We start from the raw sequence: 19,840 nt of genomic DNA, 5'->3' as shown, positions 1-19,840 counted from the left end.
AGAATGAGAGATATATTATCTATGTCTATAAAGACAAAAGTTCCTCTTTCCCCCTTCACGTTTCCCTTCTGGAATGTTGGACCCCTCTGTAGGGGGGTGTGAAAGTAAATCACTTGTTTTTTCTGAAAATCTAAGAATATGTCTGCTTTTCCCCATTTCTTCACTTGTACTAGGTGGAGCCATCCAATGATTTTAATATAGCTGAAAACAAAAGAGGTGGTGGAAGGGAGATATCAATCAGAAAAGACGAGCCCAAGATTATGCCAAGTAAGTGGGTAGTTGTGGTTGGGTTTGGCTGGTAAATAAATCAATCATTTTTTCTTTCCAAGAGGAGGACTAGACACTATATAAAAGTTCTCACACACCAGGTTTCCTCACTCCATTTGACTTCTTTCCACTGGTTCGTGCCGTGGGACACGGTAAGATATTTCATGCTACTGATGAAAACTAACTTGGCTGATTAGCCTTGGAATGCTAAACTGGAAAAGGTGGGAGTAAATATGGCTTTTGGGTCTCATAGTCCAAAAATTCCTCCTTATTTACAGTCTTTTTTTTTTTTTTTTTCCTAATGATTCAGTCTGTGAGATTACCTAATGACAGAGAAAAGGGGGAGAGCTGGGCCATAGAAAACATGGTCTTTGGAGGCCCTTTGATTTCTCTGGGCCCAACACCATGTGGTACCACTGTATACAGGCAGCTTCTAAATACTCTTGGAATATAAATCTTAAGAAAAAGGGCAGGAAAAAGAGTTTTTGCAAGTACTTAACAAAGAGTGGGAAACAGCAACTGAAATACAAAATGGGAGTCTATTCTCATTTTCCAGCCCTTTATCTAAATTGGAAAGGGTTCTCTTTTGACTACGTTTTTCCTTGCAAGAACCATTTTCTCCTCTGGCATGTTTCAACACCTCAGCCTGCTGACCTGTAAATCCTTTTCATTAGTAGAGCTGCCACTTGCCTGTCTGAGGAATATAAATTACTACTGCCAGCAGACAAGGATATGGGCTGTGGTGGGTGTTAAGTGCCAGAGAAGTGCTCAAACTTCACAGCACCCCTGTAGGTTTCAGCCTTGGGTACAGGCACCCATCAAACCCTTGCAAGTGGTGACCTAGAGCATTCTGCTGAAGCTTTGTGCAGCTGCTTTTTTTTTTTTTTTACATCGCTGATATCTTTTCCACTGGCCTTTCCTCTTTCCTCTAATTTTTAAGAAGAAATAAAATGGTCACTGTGCTCTTTCAAAACCAAGATAAAAAAATTTCAAAGTGCAATGAAGTTACTGTTATGCAAATGATGACCCATGTTCTTTGTTTCTTGTACAACATGGAATATTAATACCTATCCCTAAGCATTACAGCCCTTTCAAAATTCCCAAACCACATTTGGATAAGGGTAATTCTGGTGTACCGTGGCCTTTTGTACCTCTTGCAGTGGCATGCCACTCAAGCAACTTGCTGCAAGAAGGAATTATTAAGGAATGATTACAGTTGCACCTGTCCTAAAAAAAAAAAGAGCAGTTATATATGGATAGAGGAGGTCCTGTAGAAGACCTGATCAAGGGATATGGAATGAGCTGAAAACTTCCCAGGTCCTTTCTGGTAATCATTTTAATTTGTAAATTCCTGAAGTTGACAATACCCTTTTGCATTAGCTATCAGAGGTGGATGGGGGGACAGAAAGGGAACAGAAGACATTTTCATATGTCGGCCTGCCTTTGGAAGGGAATGGGGAGGCACAGTACCACAAACTTCCCTCCCCCTGCATTTGCTAAGGCCAGTTTTTTTCTTTCTCTTGGAGGACTCCCCAACACCTGGGACAATGGGCTCCCATCAGCAGAAGGGCGACGGCCAAGGGATCTCTGAGCAGCCTGGTGGATGCCATGGCAGTGGTGGCGGAGGAGGTTCATGCCACGGTGGTGGTGGAGGAGGATCTCTAGGATACCAGACCCACGGATCATCCTGCCACGGAGGAGGAGGAGGAGGAGGCAGCAGTAGCTGCGGTGGTGGTGGTGGTGCTATTTACCAGACCCACATATCATCGTCTTCATTTGGAGGAGGAGGAGGCGGCTCAGGTCACCAGAGCCAAGGATCCACCAGTGGCAGCAGCGGAGGTGGAGGAGGTGGTGGTGGGTCAGGCCACCAGGGACAAGGATCCATCTGCATTATTGGAGGAGGAGGAGGTGGTGGTGGTGGAGGTTCAGGCCACCAAAGTCAAGGTTCCATCTGCATTGGAGGTGGTAGCATGGGAGGAGGAGGTGGAGGTGGTTCCAGCCACCAGGGCCAAGGGCCCATCTGTATTGGTGGAGGTGGAGGTGGAGGAGGAGGAGGTGGTTCCGGCCACCAGGGCCAAGGGCCCATCTATATTGGTGGAGGTGGAGGTGGAGGAGGAGGAGGTGGTTCCGGCCACCAGGGCCAAGGGCCCATCTGTATTGGTGGAGGTGGAGGTGGAGGAGGAGGAGGTGGTTCCGGCCACCAGGGCCAAGGGCCCATCTGTATTGGTGGAGGTGGAGGTGGAGGAGGAGGAGGTGGTTCCGGCCACCAGGGCCAAGGGCCCATCTGTATTGGTGGAGGTGGAGGTGGAGGAGGAGGAGGTGGTTCCGGCCACCAGGGCCAAGGCCCCATCTGTATCGGAGGTGGCAACATAGGAGGAGGAGGAGGAGGAGGAGGAGGAGGTGGTGGTGGTGGTGGTTCAGGCCACCAGAGCCAAGGACCCATCTGCACTGGTGGAGGAGGAGGTGGTGGTTCAGGTCATCAAAGCCAAGGCCCCATCTGCATCGGAGGTGGTAGCATGGGAGGAGGAGGTGGAGGTGGTTCAGGGCACCAAAGCCAAGGTCCCATCTGTATTGGTGGTGGTGGAGGAGGAGGAGGTGGGGGTGGTGGTTCAGGCCACCAGGGCCAAGGGCCCATCTGTATTGGTGGAGGTGGAGGAGGAGGAGGCGGTTCCAGCCACCAGGGCCAAGGCCCCATCTGCATTGAAGGTGGCAACACAGGAGGAGGAGGAGGTGGTGGTTCAGGTCATCAAAGCCAAGGTCCCATCTGCATTGGAGGTGGTAGCATGGGAGGAGGAGGTGGAGGTGGTTCAGGGCACCAAAGCCAAGGTCCCATCTGTATTGGTGGTGGTGGAGGAGGAGGAGGCGGTTCCAGCCACCAGGGCCAAGGCCCCATCTGTATTGGTGGAGGTGGAGGAGGAGGTGGTGGTTCAGGTCATCAAAGCCAAGGTCCCATCTGCATTGGAGGTGGTAGCATGGGAGGAGGAGGTGGAGGTGGTTCAGGGCACCAAAGCCAAGGTCCCATCTGTATTGGTGGTGGTGGAGGTGAGGGGGGTGGTTCAGGCCACCAGGGCCAAGGCCCCATCTGTATTGGTGGAGGTGGAGGAGGAGGTGGTGGTTCAGGTCATCAAAGCCAAGGCCCCGTCTGCATTGGAGGTGGTAGCATGGGAGGAGGAGGGGGAGGTGGAGGTGGTTCAGGCCACCAGGGTCAAGGATCCATCTGCATCATTGGGGGAGGGGGGTCAGGCCACCAGAGCCAGGGATCATCCTCTTTTGGAGGAGGTGGTGGTGGAGGTGGTTCATCCAGTTCTGGAGGTCTGTCCATTCAACAGCAGACCCAGCCAATCTCCTGGCCACCGAAGACTAAACACAAGTAGTGCCTGCAGAAGGGACTCTTGGATCAAGAAAGCCCAAGATGCAAACATGCTTCACATTTCTTTCTCTATTAATTTTAAGAATATTTGCATTATTCCTTTCTTCTCTTCATTGGGATTTTTCTGTTCAGCTCTCCAGCTGACCAGAACCTCTGGTGTTGTGTATCAATAACTTCCAGCCAGGGTTATTTCATCTGTTATCTGCCTCAATTTTCTAGTGCTTGCACAAGACAATAAAACTTGCAGTTCTAGAGAGCTTCAGTGTCTGAGTGGTTGGATTTTGCTTTATACAGTGATGTTTGCATTATTTCTATGATTATTTTTTTATTCTGAGCTGATGCTGTTGTAATAAAGCTCCAGAGCATAAGTGCATTGAAAACCCACCCGTAGAAGAGATGCTGGAATCACTAAATATTCTTAGGACATCTTTTAATGTCTGTTGCTACTCATGATCCTGACTTTTGCCCATCAGATAAGGTACCACAAAGTTAAACATTGCAGTTTCTCTACCTCATCAAAATGTCATGCAATGCCCAAGGAAATTTTAAATGGGTTAGGAGTGAAAAGATGCAAAAACTCTAGTACAAAGGATTACAAGGTACTATTACAGGTGTGAAGCTGGGGCCCTCGCACATGCATGGTGCAGGAGCTCTTGGTGCTCACAGCTGCACCAAGCAGCTGTAGAAGAGATATGAGGGGTCTCTCCAATCCTTACTCCGGCTCTGATGCCCTAGTGGAGCCAGCAGCAGGGACAGGACTTCAGAAGGCCCCTTCCAAGGGCTGAGATGCAAAGTCTGGAGCAACTAGGGATCACCTCATTCCCACAGGAATAAAATACAGCTCCAGGTATGAGTCTTCAGAGGGAGTTTCCCTACAGGAAGTGATTTCTTTGATGTGGTATATTCTGGCAATTAGCAGAGAAAGGAAAATAAACCTTCTCTGCCTGAACTATTCTATGTGAGGCAGATGACAGATGCCTGGAAGTGTCCCAGAAGAGACAGGAGTGACCCACACCCATAGCGGGTAAAAGAGTTTCACATTTACTTGTCCCTCTACCCTCTGTCTTCTCCCCCTTCGGGACCCCAGGGATGCAAGCATTCTCAAAACACGTCCAGATGAGCTCCTCCAACCAGTGCTGCTCCTGGAACAGCTGAGTTGCCTGGGTTTTTATTATGGCAAGTCACAGGGTGCTAAAATACCAGTAACTGGGAACTGCACAAACACTGCCATTGCCTGCACAGTGCTAACAGAAAGCTTAGGGTCCCACTTCAAGGAGGTGGGAGCATTGCTGTTGAACATCCTTGCACCTTGAAATGGCCCAGGACCAAGAAAGCCAGGAGCCAAGTTTCAAAGGCTCTCAGGCTAACAGCAGGAGCACAGCACATCCTCAGATCTTGTTGCTTCTTCAGAAACGCCAGAGCCATCTCCCAATCTGGGATGAATTCATCCTTTTGGTTAATATCCATCAAGATGTTGATACACAGGGTGGATGCTGGATCTGGTACCCTCTACCTGCAGCACTTCAACTCCTTTCTAAAATAGGCATCACTCCTCCTCCCAGAGGCAGTGTAAAGCCTGCCTGACCTCTGTACTGTCCATAGTGGTGCACTCAAACAAAAATCATGATCAACACTTCACTGGTGTAGTGGGGAAGTCCAGGCATATGAGATCCCTTTGGTGCCCCAGAAACAGCAGTCCTATGCAATGCAGCCTTCTCTGTTCCCCTGGGCATCTCCATAGTCCATAACACACAATAAACATGAGTCTCTACAGCCCCTTCTGCTGTCAGTCACCACCCCAGCAGCATCTCCCAGCTCGAGTGGAGGGTGCTAGTTGGAGTCCCACAATCCTACCTTGAAAGTCAACCACGGGAGCTGAGCTCGCATGTGATACCTGCAGCCAAACTGCAGGTAGCCTAGGAAGTGATGCACTAGAGAGGCATTGATCTGATTCAATGAGTCAGGACAAGTGGGCTGAAGGAGGACAGTTTGTTTAGTAAATAAACCTATCACCATTCCTTTGGATGCCTCACTTCCCGCTTTGGAAAACTAGAAATGGTATAAAAGTTGCTGGATCTCACAGTGCTTCATTCGCTCAGCTTTGCTCTGTGGTACACGTTGTCAGAGCCGAGAAAGGTAAGTCCCTTTCTGCCAAAGGGAGCGATTCTTCTAATTTCATGCTTGCAAAACATAAATGCTTTGGTAAAGTACATCTAGATGGGTGGTGGCTTGAAGGGCAGGAAGGTTGCATTGATGAATTTAAATCTCCTGTGCATGTCAGCAGAAGCAGGGTCATCCCGTGCTACTGAAAGTCATGTCTTTCATCAGTGTAGAGGTAGAGATGGAACAGCTATGGGATAAAAGACTTTAAATGATGGGTTGATTTACTTCAGCAATCTGGTAATCTGTTAGCAAAAGCTATAAAGTCTGGCTGGGATCTATGGAGCACAAAGTGTTTAGAAGGAAGTTCCTTGGTTCTGGAGACTGTCTGTTAATGTCATTGGGCTCTACATGGCTCCTTCTGGCTGGGGCAAATTCTCATGCCAAGAGAGGTGGCTCATGAATATAAAGCATGCTGCTTCTTGCAGGGTCACACTCAAAGATGTGTTCCAGACAGACCTCCGGAGGCTGCCATGAAACGTCCTCCCAGTCCGGCGGATGCCACAGCGGGGGCTCCAGCTGCCACAGGGGCAGCTCCTCCAGCTACCAGGCACAGGGTTCCTCCTGCTGTGGGAGCTCAGGCTTGGGCAGCTACAGCGGCGGCAGTGGGGGCTCTGGCAAGATCATTGTCAGCTCTGGCGGTGGAGGAGGTGGATCCTGCTGCAGTGGGGGATCCTCAGGCTATGGCATGGGAGGAGGATACAGCAGTGGCGGTGGGGGATCAAGCCAGAAGATCATTATTAGCTCAGGTGGTGGAGGAGGTGGCTCATCTGGATGCTGCAGTGGGGGATCCAGTGGTGGGTCTTCAGGAGGCAAGATCATCATTGGAGGTGGAGGTAGTGGGGGATCCTCTGGATACTGCAGTGGGGGATCCTCAGGCTACAGCATGGGAGGAGGATCCAGTGGTGGGTCTTCAGGATCAAAGAGCATAATTGGAGGTGGAGGTAGCGGGGGATCCTCCGGATGCTGCAGTGGAGGATCCAGCTATGGCATGGGAGGAGGATCCAGTGGTGGGTCTTCAGGATCAAAGAGCATAATTGGAGGTGGAGGTAGCGGGGGATCCTCAGGCTATGGCATGGGAGGAGGATCCAGTGGTGGGTCTTCAGGATCAAAGAGCATAATTGGAGGTGGAGGTAGCGGGGGATCCTCTGGATGCTGCAGTGGAGGATCCAGCTATGGCATGGGAGGAGGATCCAGTGGTGGGTCTTCAGGATCAAAGAGCATACTTGGAGGTGGAGGTAGCGGGGGATCCTCCGGATACTGCAGTGGGGGATCCTCAGGCTATGGCATGGGAGGAGGATCCAGTGGTGGGTCTTCAGGATCAAAGAGCATAATTGGAGGTGGAGGTAGTGGGGGATCCTCCGGATGCTGCAGTGGAGGATCCAGCTATGGCATGGGAGGAGGATCCAGTGGTGGGTCTTCAGGATCAAAGAGCATAATTGGAGGTGGAGGTAGCGGGGGATCCTCAGGCTATGGCATGGGAGGAGGATCCAGTGGTGGGTCTTCAGGGGGCAAGACCATCATTGGAGGTGGAGGTAGCGGGGGATCCTCTGGATGCTGCAGTGGAGGATCCAGCTATGGCATGGGAGGAGGATCCAGTGGTGGGTCTTCAGGGGGCAAGATCATCATTGGAGGTGGAGGTAGTGGGGGATCCTCCGGATGCTGCAGTGGAGGATCCAGCTATGGCATGGGAGGAGGATCCAGTGGTGGGTCTTCAGGATCAAAGAGCATAATTGGAGGTGGAGGTAGCGGGGGATCCTCAGGCTATGGCATGGGAGGAGGATCCAGTGGTGGGTCTTCAGGGGGCAAGATCATCATTGGAGGTGGAGGTAGGGGGGGATCCTCTGGATGCTGCAGTGGAGGATCCAGCTATGGCATGGGAGGAGGATCCAGTGGTGGGTCTTCAGGATCAAAGAGCATAATTGGAGGTGGAGGTAGCGGGGGATCCTCCGGATACTGCAGTGGGGGATCCTCAGGCTATGGCATGGGAGGAGGATCCAGTGGTGGGTCTTCAGGATCAAAGAGCATAATTGGAGGTGGAGGTAGCGGGGGATCCTCCGGATACTGCAGTGGGGGATCCTCAGGCTATGGCATGGGAGGAGGATCCAGTGGTGGGTCTTCAGGATCAAAGAGCATAATTGGAGGTGGAGGTAGCGGGGGATCCTCCGGATACTGCAGTGGGGGATCCTCAGGCTATGGCATGGGAGGAGGATCCAGTGGTGGGTCTTCAGGGGGCAAAATCATCATTGGAGGTGGAGGTAGCGGGGGATCCTCTGGATACTGCAGTGGGGGATCCTCAGGCTATGGCATGGGAGGAGGATCCAGTGGTGGGTCTTCAGGATCAAAGAGCATAATTGGAGGTGGAGGTAGTGGGGGATCCTCTGGATGCTGCAGTGGAGGATCCAGCTATGGCATGGGAGGAGGATCCAGTGGTGGGTCTTCAGGATCAAAGAGCATCATTGGAGGTGGCGGTAGTGGGGGATCCTCTGGATGCTGCAGTGGGGGATCCTCAGGCCATGGCATGGGAGGATACAGTGGTGGGAGTGGGGGATCAGGCCAGAAGATCATTATTAGCTCGGGTGGTGGAGGAGGTGGCTTGTCTGGATGCTGTAGTGGGGGATCCAGTGGTGGGTCTTCAGGATCAAAGAGCATAATTGGAGGTGGAGGTAGTGGGGGATCCTCTGGATGCTGCAGTGGAGGATCCAGTGGTGGCAGTGGTGATTCCTCAGGCCACACAATCACCATCAGCTCTGGAGGTGGCAGTGGGGGGTCCTGCCAGTCCACACAGCAGAAATGCCCCATTGTCATTCCCAACATCGAGTCCCATCAGACCAAGCAGGCCTGCCACTGGCCCCCCAGCCACCAGAAGTAACAGCACCAGGCAGCCCCAGTTCTCATCAAAAACAGCCCTGCCTCTGTCTTCCAAGTTTTTCTGGTTTGTCCCAGCATGTCCTTTTCCCTTGTCTTCCCCTGATGCTGCATTCATGTGCTGTGAACTCATAGATGGCTCTTCTTACCCATCAATATGAAGGGAAATAAATATTACTGTGTACAGAAAGAACTGGTTTTGCAAGGCTGCTTTTATCCTTTGTCAGTCCCATGTTTACTTTCAAAAAGTGAATAATACATCAAATACATTCAGCTGTGAAATCTTCTTCAGCCTGCAGTACTGGAGCAGACATTTATTAACAGATCTTCTTGAGTGAAACCTTATTGCTTAAGCAGATGATCATTGTCCGTCTTGCAAATAATGTCCACCAAGGCAGCAACTTTAACCTGGGAAATAGCTCCACCTCAGTTTTCCCTTCCTAGAGAAGGAAGCAGGCCACAAGGTCAGGGTTTCACTGCAAGGATTTCCAGTGCAGACAGCAGCATCCTTTGCAAATACAGTTGGGTTTTTCGTACTTCGTTTCCCTACATTTATCACAACAAAACCATTAATTATGCCAGGAAACATTCAGTAGCATTTGTACTGAAGTCAACATCAAATCCTCTTCGGGCCAGGCGTGGTTAGTCTTGTGTTCAGTAAATTTTAAGCTAAGAGGCTTTTTTGTCCATCTCGCACACACAGCTGGTAGGTCGGAAACAAAATTAGCAATAAAAGGGATCATCAGCCATGCAAATGCTTGAGGGATCATGACTGAGCGACTTCTGCCTTTTGCAGAAAAATTGGAGAGTTCTTACACCAGCAGTATCTTCATCATGTCCCATGTTATCAACGTTAGCACTGCTGTGCATGAAGGAAGCTGCTGGGAAAAAGGATTGTAGGATCTGGCCAAGGTTTTACTCCCTCTCATAACAATGCACACCAAGGCACCATCCATTGAGGTGTTTGCAGTGATGAGACTAAAAGATAACATAACCTGCAAGCCCACCCTAAGGGTGACTGGACTGCAGGGCAGAAAATGACCCAGACAGAGCATCAGAAATGGGCAGCATGGCCCAAATCTGGGGCAGCCTCCACCATGAAGCTGTTTGCATCTACCCTTGCCTTCAACATAGATATTAAAGCTGCTTTTTAACCTTGGGGGGGGGTTGTGGCAATGCTGATGCCTCCAGCAGCTGTGGTTCCAGCCATGCTCTTCCTCCATGTGTGGCAAGTACCACCCATGTACCTGTGCTACAGGTTCAGTGTTTCTAGTCCCTGCAGGGTCCAGCCTTGTGGTCTCTGCACACCAGCACTTGTAGAAGCAACTCTCACCACCCCTGCCAAAAGGCTTCACAGACTTCCCTCGCACCCTGGGTCCTGATGAGCTGCAAATCTGAGGTGCCCTTTGGTGCAATTCCCTACAAGTTAAATGCACAGAAGGGATCAAGGTGTTGCGATGCTCGGTAGCACAACACACACACTTGATGGGTGAGAGCCAGAATTGCAGTGAGAACTTAGATTCTCCTTTGATGATGAGAGTGGAGCTTAGGCCACTGGAGGGAGTCCAAAACAAAATGAAGGAAGCCCCCTGCACCCACGTTCCTGGTGCTGATAGTCCTGTCCCCATACCAATGGAGTTGCGTGCATGCTCAAAATTGTGTTCATCGTGACAGGGCTGGGCAACCTGCTGTTGCTGTCATGCATCCTCTCAGCTAAAACCCCACAATTATGCTTTCCTCTACCCAATCTCCCATGAGGGTGGATGCTGTTGTCAGCCTCCAAGCGTGCGTGACACAGTGACAGGATGAAGCTGCTGCAAAACACAGCAGCCAGTGCTGCGATAACTGTGCTGACAAATTGTCATTCTCCAGCAAGCAAAATACCCAGATGCCTCCCCAGCCTCAGGTGTGGGTGGGCTGGCCAGTGAAGCAGAGCACCCACAGAAAATGTGTCCTGCTGAGACAAAGGAAATCTTTAATGTCCTAGAGTTCAAGGGTAGGGTCTTGATGGTCTTCAAATGCACCTTTGCAAACAGAAAGATTTCAACACTTCCCCCACTCTAGCCTGGTTATTGGGACCCTGGGAAGCTGCAGCTGAGCACAGACCTCTCTGCTCAGTCCAACAGCAGCGCCCACCTTGGGCTCCCAAAAGGGTGAGGGGAATGGCCCCCACATCTCTGCCATCCTCACGGGGCCCTCTGAAATGGATCTGGGATAAGGTGCTCCAAAGCAGTGCACTGTCCCATCAGAGGTGGAACGCTGTCCTGTTGAGCATATGGATGTGTTTCCCAGCAGGCTGGACGTACTCCCGCTCCCCATCCAGCTCCTCATCTCACCAGTCCATGAGGAAGCCCTCTTGCCCCAAAATTCCCTGTGACTGCTCCAACACATCCTTTACCCTTGTCCTTCCATCACACTCTAGCCCTAAGTCACTCCAGCCTTCATCCCTCAGCATCTGTTCCATCTCCACTCTCTGCTGAGTACCTGAGAAGCTGCAGCCTAGCAGAAATGCATTAGGGAGCCCCCAGGGTAGACCCCTAGAAGCCGTTTGCCTCCGGTGTTTCAGAGCAAGACTCGTGGAAGTGAATCGTTAAGTAGAACTAGCAACTGCAATGCAGAACATAATTGATACATCTCCTTCATATCACCTATGTGCTGCTAGTGAGTCAAAAAAGGAGGTAGCTAAACACAGGCTCAGTAAATAAACTTATCAGCATTCCTTAGGGCGTCTCACTTCCCTTAAGAGCACAGTGCATACAATATAAAAGCTCACCTATCCCAAGGCTCCTCATTCATCTGCCACCAAGCCTTGCATACATTTCCAGTTGCACAGAAGGTAAGCCCATTGATATGGAAACTTTTTGAACCCCTGTGTAGAGAGGTCACTCCACCAGTTGGTCTTTGAGCATGCTTTGAATGAGGGAACCATGCCAGCTCAACGTTGGACAGGTTTCACTGAAAACCAATTTGGTGTGCCAACAGAACTGCCTTCTTTACAGAAGGGAGTTGTAGCTGATATTCTGAGGGCACACAAATATGGCTGAATTTTCAGCTGCTGTGAGTTTTAGCAGTCTATACATCCAGAAGGATCTACAGTAGGACTAAAGTTTTTAGACTGCCAGCCTGGAGCATGTCAAAGCATGTGTGCAAATCTCTGGAAGTACTGTCAATCTTCCTGCACGCAGAATTTTTCTGTAACTGTTGTGATCTGCAGACCAGTCCCTGGGTGCTTTTCATTGCAGATCTTCCCTGCAATCTAGCAAGAGTGAGTTCATGAAGATGACATTCTTGTAGGACTGCAGAAGATGAGGCAGATGGGGTACTTCCTGGGTACTGCTCCATTTTTTATTTTTTGGGAAGGTTCAGCAGCATCACCAAAGGGCTCCTTTCTGACAGCACTGTTTCTTGCAGGGTCACACTCAAAGATGTGTTCCAGACAGACCTCCGGAGGCTGCCATGAAACGTCCTCCCAGTCCGGCGGATGCCACAGCGGGGGCTCCAGCTGCCACAGGGGCAGCTCCTCCAGCTACCAGGCACAGGGTTCCTCCTGCTGTGGGAGCTCAGGCTTGGGCAGCTACAGCGGCGGCAGTGGGGGCTCTGGCAAGATCATTGTCAGCTCTGGCGGTGGAGGAGGTGGATCCTACTGCAGTGGGGGATCCTCAGGCTATGGCATGGGAGGAGGATACAGCAGTGGCAGTGGGGGATCAAGCCAGAAGATCATTATTAGCTCAGGTGGTGGAGGAGGTGGCTCATCTGGATGCTGCAGTGGGGGATCCAGTGGTGGGTCTTCAGGAGGCAAAATCATCATTGGAGGTGGAGGTAGTGGGGGATCCTCTGGATGCTGCAGTGGGGGATCCTCAGGCTACAGCATGGGAGGAGGATCCAGTGGTGGGTCTTCAGGATCAAAGAGCATAATTGGAGGTGGAGGTAGCGGGGGATCCTCCGGATGCTGCAGTGGGGGATCCAGCTATGGCATGGGAGGAGGATCCAGTGGTGGGTCTTCAGGATCAAAGAGCATAATTGGAGGTGGAGGTAGCGGGGGATCCTCCGGATACTGCAGTGGAGGATCCAGCTATGACAGTGGTGATTCCTCAGGCCACACAATCATCATCAGCTCTGGAGGTGGCAGTGAGGGGTCCTGCCAGTCCACACAGCAGAAATGCCCCATTGTCATTCCCAACATGGAGTCCCATCAGACCAAGCAGGTCTGCCACTGGCCCCCCAGCCACCAGAAGTAACAGCACCAGGCAGACTTGGCACTCAGCAAAAACAACCCTGTCTTTGCCATGTCACCTTTTTCCTTCCAGACCTGGCTCTGTTTGCCTGTTTCTTCCCAGCATGTCCTCCTCTCTTCCCTTGATGATACATCCCTGTGCTGAGAACTCCAGGGATCCAGAACAGCCTTGTGCCCTGCTGCTGGTGTTGGGATGCCTTTGATAAGGCTCTACTGCTTTTCCAAAGAGCACTTTTTCTATCTAATAAATGTCATAATATCTCAAAGCTTCCTTTTGGGGGGAGTGGTATTTTTCTTCTATTCGCAACCAGCATCTTATAATCTTGGAAACTAGAAGTCTATCCGATGAGACATTTCACTCCTCTCTGTAAAGAAGATGATGAGTTTAATAGTGTATTGCTGTAGATGCAGCTCTAAAGCCACCCAGTTTATAGCCCCCAAGAGTTTGCACCTTCATTTTCCCCCAGGGCTCCGTGATAGAGTAATAGCACAGCCTAAAACATCAAGCAACCACAGCACCCAACATCCCTTTGGTGGCTGTGCATGGTGCAGCCATCCCAGCTCATGGCTCTAAGTCCTCTGAAGCACCAGCACCCAATGACTATGTCTGCGGAGCAATGAAGTGCTGAAGTGCAGGGAGAAATGACCTAGCCCATCAGGTTCAGTCCTTAAGAGCACGGATTGGAGCCAACCCTCAATAGCAGCTGTTGCTGCCCAGGGTGGCCAATAACACCATGCCAATGTCCCCATCCCTGCCATCCTCACCTTTCCCTCCCAGATTTGCAGACTTCAGAGCATCTCTACCCAGAGGGTAAACCTGACACGTTGAGTCAGCCAAATCAGCCCTGGGCCAGACAGAAGGAAATAAAACCAGCAGCAAGTCCCTCAGGCAGCTCAGCATACTACAAATCATGCCTCCAGGCCTTAAATCCCTCCTTGCCCAAGCTTTTGAAATCTGCTTTGAAATGCCAAGGGCATCACTACCACCTTTGTGCACTGCTTTCTGTCCAGTAAATGTGGCCTAGACATGGCCTTTTGCCAAAGCTGGGACTCACTGTCCCCACGGCAAAATTGCTCAGAGCTGAACAGACCTAGTCCCACCTGCAAGAGCCTTACATGACAGGCTGCAGCACGGACATCATGCCGGGCGGCACTACCAGGGTGACCACACCACATATCCCCTGCAGACCTCCAGATCAGTCTCCCTGGAATCCCTGGTGCTTGGTGCTCTTTCCAAGCCAGAGAAAGGACACAACATATGAAAATGCAGAAGGAAGGCAACTGGAGGCATAATCCTTCATTAGAGGAGTAATCCAGCCACAGTGGCTTTAAGTGTTAGGACATTCACACCTCTGCAATTCTCTGCAGGGCCCCTAGGCTTTCTCAGAGCATGTCTAGCACCCTTGCAAAATTCCCAAGATGGGCGCTTCACTTTTGATGAGCTTCTGGTTCGGATGAAGATGTCTTCCTCAGAAAATCTCTCACTGAAGCCACCAGTGAGATGCTGGAGGGATCAATGTGCTGTGTGGCCTCCAGATGCTCTCTGAGCATTTGCCTTCCCCTCCCCCAGGTACCATTGATCATGCCCACCCTTACAGCGATGCCCCGAGCCACAAGTGCTGCCACACTGCTGAACCACAGCCTCCCTGCCCCTTTCCTCAGCAGGATCCAGTCACCACCACCCTCTGCCCCACACTCACTAATCCTCTTGCTCAGCATTTCCCTACACCCACACTCCCACACACCTCCCCCGGTCTCTTCCACCTCACTGGGGTCCAAAGCAGTCCTCTATAACTCAGGGCAGGAGCACAGGAATAGGATCATTAAGCAGAAGTAGCAATTACTGCTGCATGCAACCCAACAAGCAGCATGAAGGCAAGATATCGATCACATGTCATGAGTCAAAGCAAACACTGAAATCAGAGTTTGGTAAATAAATCCTTGCCATTCCTTAGGGTGTCTCATTTCCCATATATGCTAAACACCATATAAAAGTTCCTGTCTGTTAAAGCTCCTCATTCAGTCGACTTTTATCTTCTAAATGTGTTTCCAATGGCTAAGGAGGGTAAGTCTGCTCTTTTCTGAGACTTTATTATTTCATATTCATGGGAGATAGCTTCATTTGAGATCTTGACATGTGCTTGCAGCAGTACCCACACTGCCTGAGCATCCATAGCAAGATCCCAGTTCTCAGGATCTGTACAGTTTCTCGCTATAGTGCGGATCAGATCACTAGGAAGCAAGGTGAGTTCAGGTCACTGGACTGGGAACCATAGGGCTGAGCAGGCTAAAAACCCAGATTAGTCTGTAGTGGGACCAGCACGTGGCGAATGCATAGTCTTTTCAGTTTTGAACATGTTTGTAACATGCAGGGCACATTTTTTATATTATTTAATAACAAGCTTATCCTGTACTTCATAATGGTTACATACCTCTATGGCTGTGCCGATTACCTTATGTAAAAGACCTTTGGGGATGCTATGCGGAGATGGCAATAATACAGCCAGCAGCAGCATCTTGCATGAAAATTTTGACCTATTGTTCTTGCAAGAGTTTAAAAACAGAAGCAAGAATAATCCTTGCTCTTTTTACAGCTCAGTGGTTACAGTCATGAAGATAATTGGGGAAAACCATGGCAGTTATTAGATGTTAAAAGAATATATTTCAGATTTTGATTCTTTGGAAATACACCCTGGAGATAAAAAAGAAAAGCTATTCCAGTAAGAGTCAAAATATTCTTGCATTTGAAGAACAGCTAGGCAGTACCCAGTTTTGAAGCCTGGCATTACCCCAGGCCCTGGAAAAGCTTTTCTGACACACTGTCTGAAACCTCCCCACCCGCCATGGTGGAAAAATGAAGCAAAGCAGTGCAGGTTTGGGTTTGGGGTTTTTTCTCTTTCAGATTTATCACTTTTTCCGACGGAGATGTGCCCGACAGAACAGGGGCTACAACAATGAGATCTCCTCACACCACAGAGGATGCTACACCAGCAATGGGAACATCTCAAGCCTCCACGGACATGGCTCCTTCTTCTGTGATGGGGAAGGCTCGGTCATCTACAGCCGGGGAGCTTCATCCTACCAGCCCATGCCAACATCATCCACCCACAGCATTGCAGGGGCGTACAGATGTAGCGGTGATGGATCTGTTGTAATAGCCAGTGGTGACAGCGGGGGGACATCTGGCTGGGGCATTACAGGGGGGACAGTCCCAGTCTATGGCACCATTGGGAGAATAGGGTGCAGCAGTGAGGACTCAGGCCAGAACATCATTGGCAGCTCAGGGAGTGGTGGAGGATCCAGCTGCCACAGTGGGAAATTGGGCATCACTGCGGGAGGAGGCTCTGGATATGGATATGATGCATCACCTAGAGAAAAGGCCTTAACAACAGGTGGGGGCAGTGGTGGATCAGGGTACTATAGTGGAGGATTGGGCTATGGCGTCGTGGGATGCTCAGGCCCAGAGCTCAGCTCTGGAGGTGGTGAGTCCTCCCAGACCATGCAGCAGAAGTGCCCCGTGGTCGTTCCCAACATCAAGGCCCATTATAGCAAGCAGACCAGCCAGTGGCCCCCCAGCCAGAAGAAGTGACTGACCCAGCAGCCACCCCTGCTCAAGCAAAAGTGCCCTGGAAGTGCCACAATGTGTCTTTTCCACGACTGTGTCATTACTATCAGGGAGCTTTGCATTCCTTGCATTGGGCTATGCTAGCAATGCTCTTGCAAGCACTGCTGGGAAAAGTGATTTGTGCTTTGGTGACAGGAAAAGATCCTTCTCTTCATCTCTTTTTACTCATGGGTTGGAAAATAAAACTTCATAGTCTGCGGGAAATGCCAGTATCTGAATGATTTATTTAATTTCTGGCTCCTTCACTAAAAATACAGGTAGATACTCAAGGAGTCTACTTTAGAACACAAGATTTATCTTCCAACATTTTTGATACATATTTTACAAGCATACTCAAATGTAACATTTATTTTAATAGAATTAGAATACATCATTTTCAACAGCAAGAGAATGTTCTTAATATCGCTCTTGCTGAAGTCAGAGTTTTCCTCATGCTGTTCCTGTAAAATGGAAACGCTGTGCCGTGCCAAGACCCTCTGCATGCGTACACAGGCCAGACTCTGTGAGCCGTGTTAAGGAGATAGGCAAAACTCCCAGGTGATTTCCAACTGATTATTACTTACAGCGTGACCTTGGGAGTGCAAGGTTGTTTACGTGGAAACAATTACACGCCAGGCTCCCATCCCAGAGAGATTGCAGGTGATGTTGTAAGCTAGAGCACATAAACCTTATGCTTGCACCAGTGGCATGAGGCAACTGGAACAAGCTCGTTTGCTTCTTTGCAGTAACCTGCTTCATGACATTTTTCGATAGGATCAGGCCCTAAATTAGGCACAGAGAGAAGATGGTTCCTCTGTGCTGTGCTGATGGGATAGCACGGGGGAGGCTCGAACATCCAGTGCCAGTTGTTACATCGTATTTGCCAAACATTTCAGGACTATTCTCTGGGGTTTTTTGACTCCTCTAAATATTGGTAATGAAGGAAAAAAACACTCATAGATCTGTGCCCATTTAAAAACAAAAGGGCATAAAATTACATTGTGAAATATATTTTAACATTGCTGCTTTCACCAACCTGTGGGGATTTTGACCCTTTCGGCTCAATAAAAATCCAGAAAACTTTGCCCTGATGTTTGTAAAACACCACATCTTGCAAAAAACAAAATCCTCTGAGCTCTAGCCCCATGTTTGGTGCCACAACAGGTATCTTTCATGTTGTAAAATGTTGTAAGTCTGTGGTGCAGGGAACATTACACAAGGTTTTGTCACCAGCCATACTAAATTCCATTCTGAAATTAAACAGCCTTATCATTTCTTCGCATCTACTTATATTTCTAAAATCTACCACTTCATTCTTGATTTCTGTTATTTTCCCCAATTCATCTTATAGCATCAAAGGTAGCAAAAGAACTCAGAAGGCTCAACAACTTCCAAGAGACTTCCAGAAAACGGATTAGAGTCCGGAGTATTCAAAAACGTCTTGTCTATTTAACTAACTGACCAAAAACCATCCCAAAATTTCAGTCCACCCCCCCAAAAAAAGAAAATAGAAAACACTTTAGAAGTACATTGCTTATTCACTGTCCCACCAGCTGGTTCTCTGAGGCTTGTATCAAAAGTTACTCCACAAGCTTAGATGTTAACTGACCTATTACACGAAGGCATACACACGTGCACTTGAGCATGCAGATTTCCTCCCTACTCGTTGTGCAACGGGGGAGGAACGAGTCATCCTTCATGGCTGATGAACTGTGATAATGCAGGACTCTTGTCCATAAGCGTGTTGGTGCTTGCAAAAGCCGTGGCCCCTCTGCTTTGGCTGTTTGTAAACAGGCAGGCTGAACGGTAAACACAAATCTGGCTTCTTGATGAAAGTCACTAACTGGCGCCTCTGGATAGAAACTAAAGAAATTGTTTTAGAGATAGCAAGCAAGAGCCACCCCTCTGCTTCTGATGTTTAGTTGATCTCTACCCAACAAAACCTTGTGACTCCCCTGTTTGCAGAGGGAGTTAAGATACAAAATTAGTAAAAACACAGAGTGAGCCCTGCTGAAATTGCATGATCAAGCTGCTAATGGGAGGGAAAAGGAGAAACCGGGACTGTTGCAAAGCCATGGTTGTACAGCTGATTGCACCAGGGCCAGACAAGTGCCCCAGGCTTGCAGCAGTCCACTGCTTTGTACCCAGGGTGCGCCTGTCCTGCCCCAGGGAAGAGCTGGGTGAGCTCGGGATGTGTGGTGAACTCGGGTACGTGGTCTCTGAGCTAGCGCTTTACTCACAGCTTACTCATGAATGCAAGGTTTGCCCAAGCGGCTTCTGTAGGCATACATTTCCTATGACAGGCAATGGCTGCTTCAGAGTTAGGCAAGTAACAAAAAACTACAATATTAGAAAAATGGAAACTTTAAAAAAGCAATTCTGTTTGGGGCTTTTTGGTATCGGCCAGGAAAAATGTCAGCAATGAAAACTAGTGGTAACTATGTCAGTATCAGTGAAATAGCTATAAAATCAGACATGAAGTAGATGGACATAAGTAGAGAAACCACACTACATTTTGGGGGTATTTGGGATATAAGCCAAGACTTCCAAAAGTGGGAGTCCACTACCGCTACCTGGCTTTGACAGATCACTTTCCAGTTGTAGCTCTTGGAGCCTGCCACAGTGGCCACAGGCTTCATTATCCCTAGCCCTAATGACACAGTCAGAGAGAGGAGATTGAGCGGGGACCGTCAGCTGCTAAGCTTCTGGTACCTGCCGATGTCTTACAGGGTGAAGACAACTTTAAAGATGCTTTCAGAGGACATGTGATGAGGACTTTCTAAAAACTTGCCACTTTTTATGGTGAGGACCTAAAAGTGGTGGTTCTTGTCCACTGTGCAAGACCCCAGTCCCGCCAAGAGCAGTTAGAGGTGACCAGGCATTGTGACCTCTCTTCCTTGCCAGACTTTGGGTGAGATATTTCAGGAGGATAGAAACCCAAAAAAGCGCCACCTTTGCCATCCATTTTGCAATATAAAACTCATCCTGGCATGACGGTGAGACAGTCAAGCCACCCACACAGTTTTCACTCGTCGTGCATTACAACCTGCATGGGGCAGGGAGGCAATTAAAGCTGTGTAACACAAGGAAGACAATCTACTGTATGACAAGTCAATCAAAGAAACCGGGTTGAATAAGCTTTTGAAGGTGGTGGATAATTAGAGGTGTGGCTGTTTTGTAAATATGTTGGTCATTTTTCCCCAGGGGTTTATTGCATTTTCAGGAAGAGAGTTAGGAACTGTATAAAAGTTCTTGGATGGGAGAGCAGCTCATTCACTCAGCTCTGCTCCTTCTTCAGAACCTTCACAGCCAAGGTAAGTTGCTACTACATCGCTAA

At 49.4% G+C, this 19,840-nt stretch overlaps 3 protein-coding genes across 6 annotated transcripts; all 3 read left to right on the top strand.

Annotated features, from left to right (window-relative positions):
- The first annotated feature begins 5,724 nt into the window (after positions 1-5,724).
- Positions 5,725-8,846, top strand: LOC142037004 (uncharacterized). 4 transcript variants are annotated; one of them, XM_075040866.1, is made up of 3 exons: positions 5,725-5,773; positions 6,226-6,930; positions 7,036-8,846. In XM_075040866.1, the coding sequence occupies exons 2-3, from the start codon at positions 6,240-6,242 to the stop codon at positions 8,667-8,669; spliced, it is 2,325 nt and encodes a 774-aa protein (XP_074896967.1). In that variant the 5' UTR covers positions 5,725-5,773; positions 6,226-6,239; the 3' UTR covers positions 8,670-8,846. The 4 variants fall into 4 exon arrangements, with proteins under 4 accessions (XP_074896967.1, XP_074896965.1, XP_074896966.1 ...); XM_075040864.1 differs by having other exon boundaries at positions 6,226-7,248; positions 7,333-8,846; XM_075040865.1 differs by having other exon boundaries at positions 6,226-7,626; positions 7,732-8,846.
- Positions 8,847-11,461: 2,615 nt separating this feature from the next.
- Positions 11,462-13,064, top strand: LOC142037005 (uncharacterized). Its single transcript, XM_075040867.1, has 2 exons — positions 11,462-11,501; positions 12,077-13,064. The coding sequence occupies exon 2, from the start codon at positions 12,091-12,093 to the stop codon at positions 12,901-12,903; it is 813 nt and encodes a 270-aa protein (XP_074896968.1). The 5' UTR covers positions 11,462-11,501; positions 12,077-12,090; the 3' UTR covers positions 12,904-13,064.
- A 1,837-nt stretch (positions 13,065-14,901) lies between these two features.
- On the top strand, positions 14,902-16,728 carry LOC142036326 (uncharacterized). Its single transcript, XM_075039470.1, has 2 exons — positions 14,902-14,964; positions 15,802-16,728. The coding sequence occupies exons 1-2, from the start codon at positions 14,941-14,943 to the stop codon at positions 16,486-16,488; spliced, it is 711 nt and encodes a 236-aa protein (XP_074895571.1). The 5' UTR covers positions 14,902-14,940; the 3' UTR covers positions 16,489-16,728.
- The last annotated feature ends 3,112 nt before the right edge of the window (positions 16,729-19,840 follow it).

The sequence above is a fragment of the Buteo buteo genome, chromosome 11, assembly GCF_964188355.1.
Source record: "Buteo buteo chromosome 11, bButBut1.hap1.1, whole genome shotgun sequence".
In the NCBI taxonomy this organism is placed as follows: domain Eukaryota; kingdom Metazoa; phylum Chordata; class Aves; order Accipitriformes; family Accipitridae; genus Buteo; species Buteo buteo.
The sequence above is the reverse complement of the archived record's forward strand: the minus strand, read 5'-3'. Positions and strand labels throughout refer to the sequence as shown.

Bases quoted from the DNA above. Each gene is read 5' to 3' on its own strand.
- LOC142037004 (XM_075040863.1), top strand. From the start codon at position 6,240: ATGTGTTCCAGACAGACCTCCGGAGGCTGCCATGAAACGTCCTCCCAG.
- LOC142036326 (XM_075039470.1), top strand. From the start codon at position 14,941: ATGTGTTTCCAATGGCTAAGGAGG. The intron at 14,965-15,801 runs GTAAGTCTGCTC...TTTCTCTTTCAG, and splicing joins GTTTCCAATGGCTAAGGAGG to ATTTATCACTTTTTCCGACG.
- LOC142037005 (XM_075040867.1), top strand. From the start codon at position 12,091: ATGTGTTCCAGACAGACCTCCGGAGGCTGCCATGAAACGTCCTCCCAG.